Source organism: Anopheles arabiensis, chromosome 2 (assembly GCF_016920715.1).
Source record: "Anopheles arabiensis isolate DONGOLA chromosome 2, AaraD3, whole genome shotgun sequence".
Lineage (NCBI taxonomy): Eukaryota > Metazoa > Arthropoda > Insecta > Diptera > Culicidae > Anopheles > Anopheles arabiensis.
Genome location: NC_053517.1, coordinates 440,507 through 443,823, shown reverse-complemented (window position 1 = coordinate 443,823; position 3,317 = coordinate 440,507). Strand labels below are relative to the sequence as shown.

The 3,317-nt window shown below is 53.3% G+C and overlaps 1 protein-coding gene across 1 annotated transcript; it reads left to right on the top strand.

Moving 5' to 3' along the window:
• The first annotated feature begins 475 nt into the window (after window positions 1-475).
• LOC120896242 lies at window positions 476-1,453 on the top strand. The gene has a single exon (XM_040300226.1). It carries the CDS (start codon window positions 476-478, stop codon window positions 1,451-1,453), a length of 978 nt encoding a protein of 325 aa, XP_040156160.1.
• Window positions 1,454-3,317: the final 1,864 nt, after the last annotated feature.

The window sequence follows — 3,317 nt, the reverse complement described above, 5'->3', positions numbered from 1 at the left end:
TCGCACACCCGCCGAGCATTTTGGTACCCGTACGTGTTTGCGCACCCGCCGATCATAACCTCACACGTACCGCCGAGCGCGCTCCAGACCCACGCGGTTTTTGTGTGTGCACCGTGTGTGGGTGTGTGTGTGTGAAGGTGCGCAGGCCGACGCCGAGCGGATTGCGTCAGAATTTTGCTCGAGCTACGTTCGTGAATTTTTTCGACCGTGCACCGAAGACGTCGTCAGCGCACGCAGCCATCGTTCTCTTCTCGCCGACACCATCGACCGAACGCCACCGAAGATCATCGCCCCTCGTTTCTCACACCGGCGTCATCGACGAACGCAGCCAACGAGCGACTAATCCTAACACGATAGACCGCGTGTGCGGATTTGTCTTCGCCGAAGGATCGACCTAGCCAACCTCAGCTGGACTTGCCTGCGCCCCGCCACTAAGGTAAGATCCACCCTTTTTTAACTAACCTTAGTCGTAAGGATGTTGCACAGTCCGCCGGTCCGCGACGTATCGACTCCCGATGGCGTAACCCCGAGTGCCGATCCAGCCGCGAGTGGATCCAAATCGCCTCACGTACCAACACCGCCCGTTCCGAATACCCCGCGCGTAGCAGGGCCGTCCGCCTGCGACGCCATGTTTATGCCGCCCGAATCGCAGATTGACACTTTGAATGCCATGCAGCTGAAACCACCGGAGATGGACACCACTGACATTCAAACCTTTTTCTTCGCATTGGAAAACTGGTTCGATGCGTGGAATATCACCTCGAACCAACATATTCGCCGTTTTAACATTCTTAGAACGCGTATACCGCTTCGTGTCCTTCCTGAGCTTCGCCCCCTGTTGGAGAACATTCGACAGTACGCTACGGACCGTTACGAGGTAGCAAAGCGTGCAATAATTGAGCACTTTGAAGAGTCGCAACGAAGCCGCTTGCATCGTCTGCTTGCCGAAATGAACCTCGGGGACCGAAAACCATCGCAGCTATTAGCGGAGATGCGCCGCGCCGCAAATGGAGCAATGACGGACTCTATGCTGGTAGATTTGTGGATCGGCCGTCTCCCGCCATACGTCCAGTCCGCCGTTATTGCCACTAACACGGATACCAACGATCGAGCTAAAGTAGCAGACTCTGTTATGGATTCGTTCGCGTTATACCACCGAACGGGCCCGTACCAAACCATCCACGAAGTACGCAACGAGGACTTCGAACGTCTTTCTCGGCACGTAACGGAATTAGGTCAGCGCTTGGACGCCGTACTGAGCAAGCTCAACGAAAGAGAACGCGCGCGACCACGCTCACGTACCCGGCAACGTCAACCGAACCAGGATGCGGTAACACCCAGCGGACACTGCTATTACCACACGCAATACGGGCAAGCGGCGCGGAACTGTCGTCCCCCCTGCTCCTTCAACAGTCGGCGGCAGGGTAGTAACTCGGCCAGTGCTTCCGATTGACGCTTAACCAGAGGCCAACCTCAACAGATACACGTACTTTCGACCCATAGCTATCGTCTCGTAATAACCGATCCAAAAACTAACATCAAATTCTTAATCGATACCGGTGCAGACGTTTCAGTAATCCCTCGACAACACAGTTCCGTCCCGAGTAAACCCTCCACCATGAAGCTGTTCGCCGCTAATTCTACACCAATCCAGGTTTACGGAGAGTCGCTCTATACTCTCGATTTGGGACTTCGCCGATCTTTCCTTTGGAACTTCATCATCGCAGACGTGGGAACAGCGATTATTGGAGCCGATTTTCTCCAACATTTCCATCTGCTCGTGGACTTGCGCAAAAAATGTCTTGTCGACGCCTTAACGAACGTACGTTCTACCGGAGTGCCGAGCCAAAACCCGTCGGAACCAACCGTAAAAGTATGTGATTCCACCTCACCGGTCGCCACTCTCCTAAAGGAATTTCCCGGGTTAACTGCACTATCCACTCCTGGCACCTTACTGCAGTCCGAAGTGACGCACCGAATCGAAACGACGGGGCAACCAACATTCGCAAGACCTCGCCGATTACCACCCGAAAAGTACGCAGCTGCCCGCAAAGAGTTCGAATCACTCGTCCAGCTCGGAGTATGTCGCCCCTCGAATAGCAGCTGGGCCAGCCCGCTACATATGACAAAAAAAGGCCGACGGCACCTGGCGCCCTTGTGGTGATTACCGCGCCCTAAATGCAAAAACCGTACCCGACCGTTATCCACTACCGTTTTTACAGGACTTCACGATGCATTTGCAAGGCAAGATCATATTTTCCAAGGTCGATTTGCACAAAGCATACCACCAGATACCAATTCATCCGGATGATATAGCGAAGACAGCCATCACGACACCCTTTGGACTTTACGAGTTCACTACCATGCCCTTCGGATTGAGGAACGCAGCGCAAACATTCCAACGCCTTATCCATGATGTCCTACGAGGACTCGAGTTTGTTTTCCCGTATATCGACGATATGATCGTAGCATCAACGTCCGAGGCAGAACACCACGAACACTTACGCCAACTTTTCGAACGATTGGAGAAGCACCAACTAGCCATCAATCCAGCCAAGTGCGAGTTCTACCGGAACGAGATTTCCTTTCTGGGCCATCTGGTCAACGCTTCTGGTATTCGTCCTCTCCCCGATCGAGTCCAAGCCATCAGCGAGCTGCCACAGCCAACGACGATTATGGAGTTGAAGAAGTTCCTCGCCATGATAAACTACTACCGACGTTTTCTGCCGCACGCCCTGGAAACGCAAGGTATACTTCTCGAGATGACTCCAGGTAACAAAAAGAAGGACAGAACGCCATTAACCTGGTCGCTAGAAGCTTCCGAAGCATTCGCCCAATGCAAAGAGCAACTGAAACGTGCAACGTTATTGGCACATCCCGTGAAGAACGCCGAACTTTCTCTATGGACCGACGCTTCAGATTTCGCAGCCGGAGCCGTACTTCACCAACGCACCAACGAAGACCTGCAACCACTAGGCTTCTTCTCGAAACGTCTCGAAAAGGCACAGCAAAAGTACTCGACCTATGACCGAGAACTTACCGCCATCTATCTCGCCATACGACACTTCCGATACCAGCTAGAGGGTCGGGAATTCTGTATTTATACAGACCACAAGCCTCTAACCTTCGCCTTCCGACAAACGCACGACAATGCCTCACCTCGACGAGCCCGGCAGTTAGACTTCATTGGCCAGTTTTCCACCGACATCCGTCACATCGCCGGAAAAGACAACGTTACAGCCGATCTGCTCTCCCGCATAGAGACAGTGCACGCGACACCGACCATCGATTATGAGCGATTAGCAGAAGAACAAGAG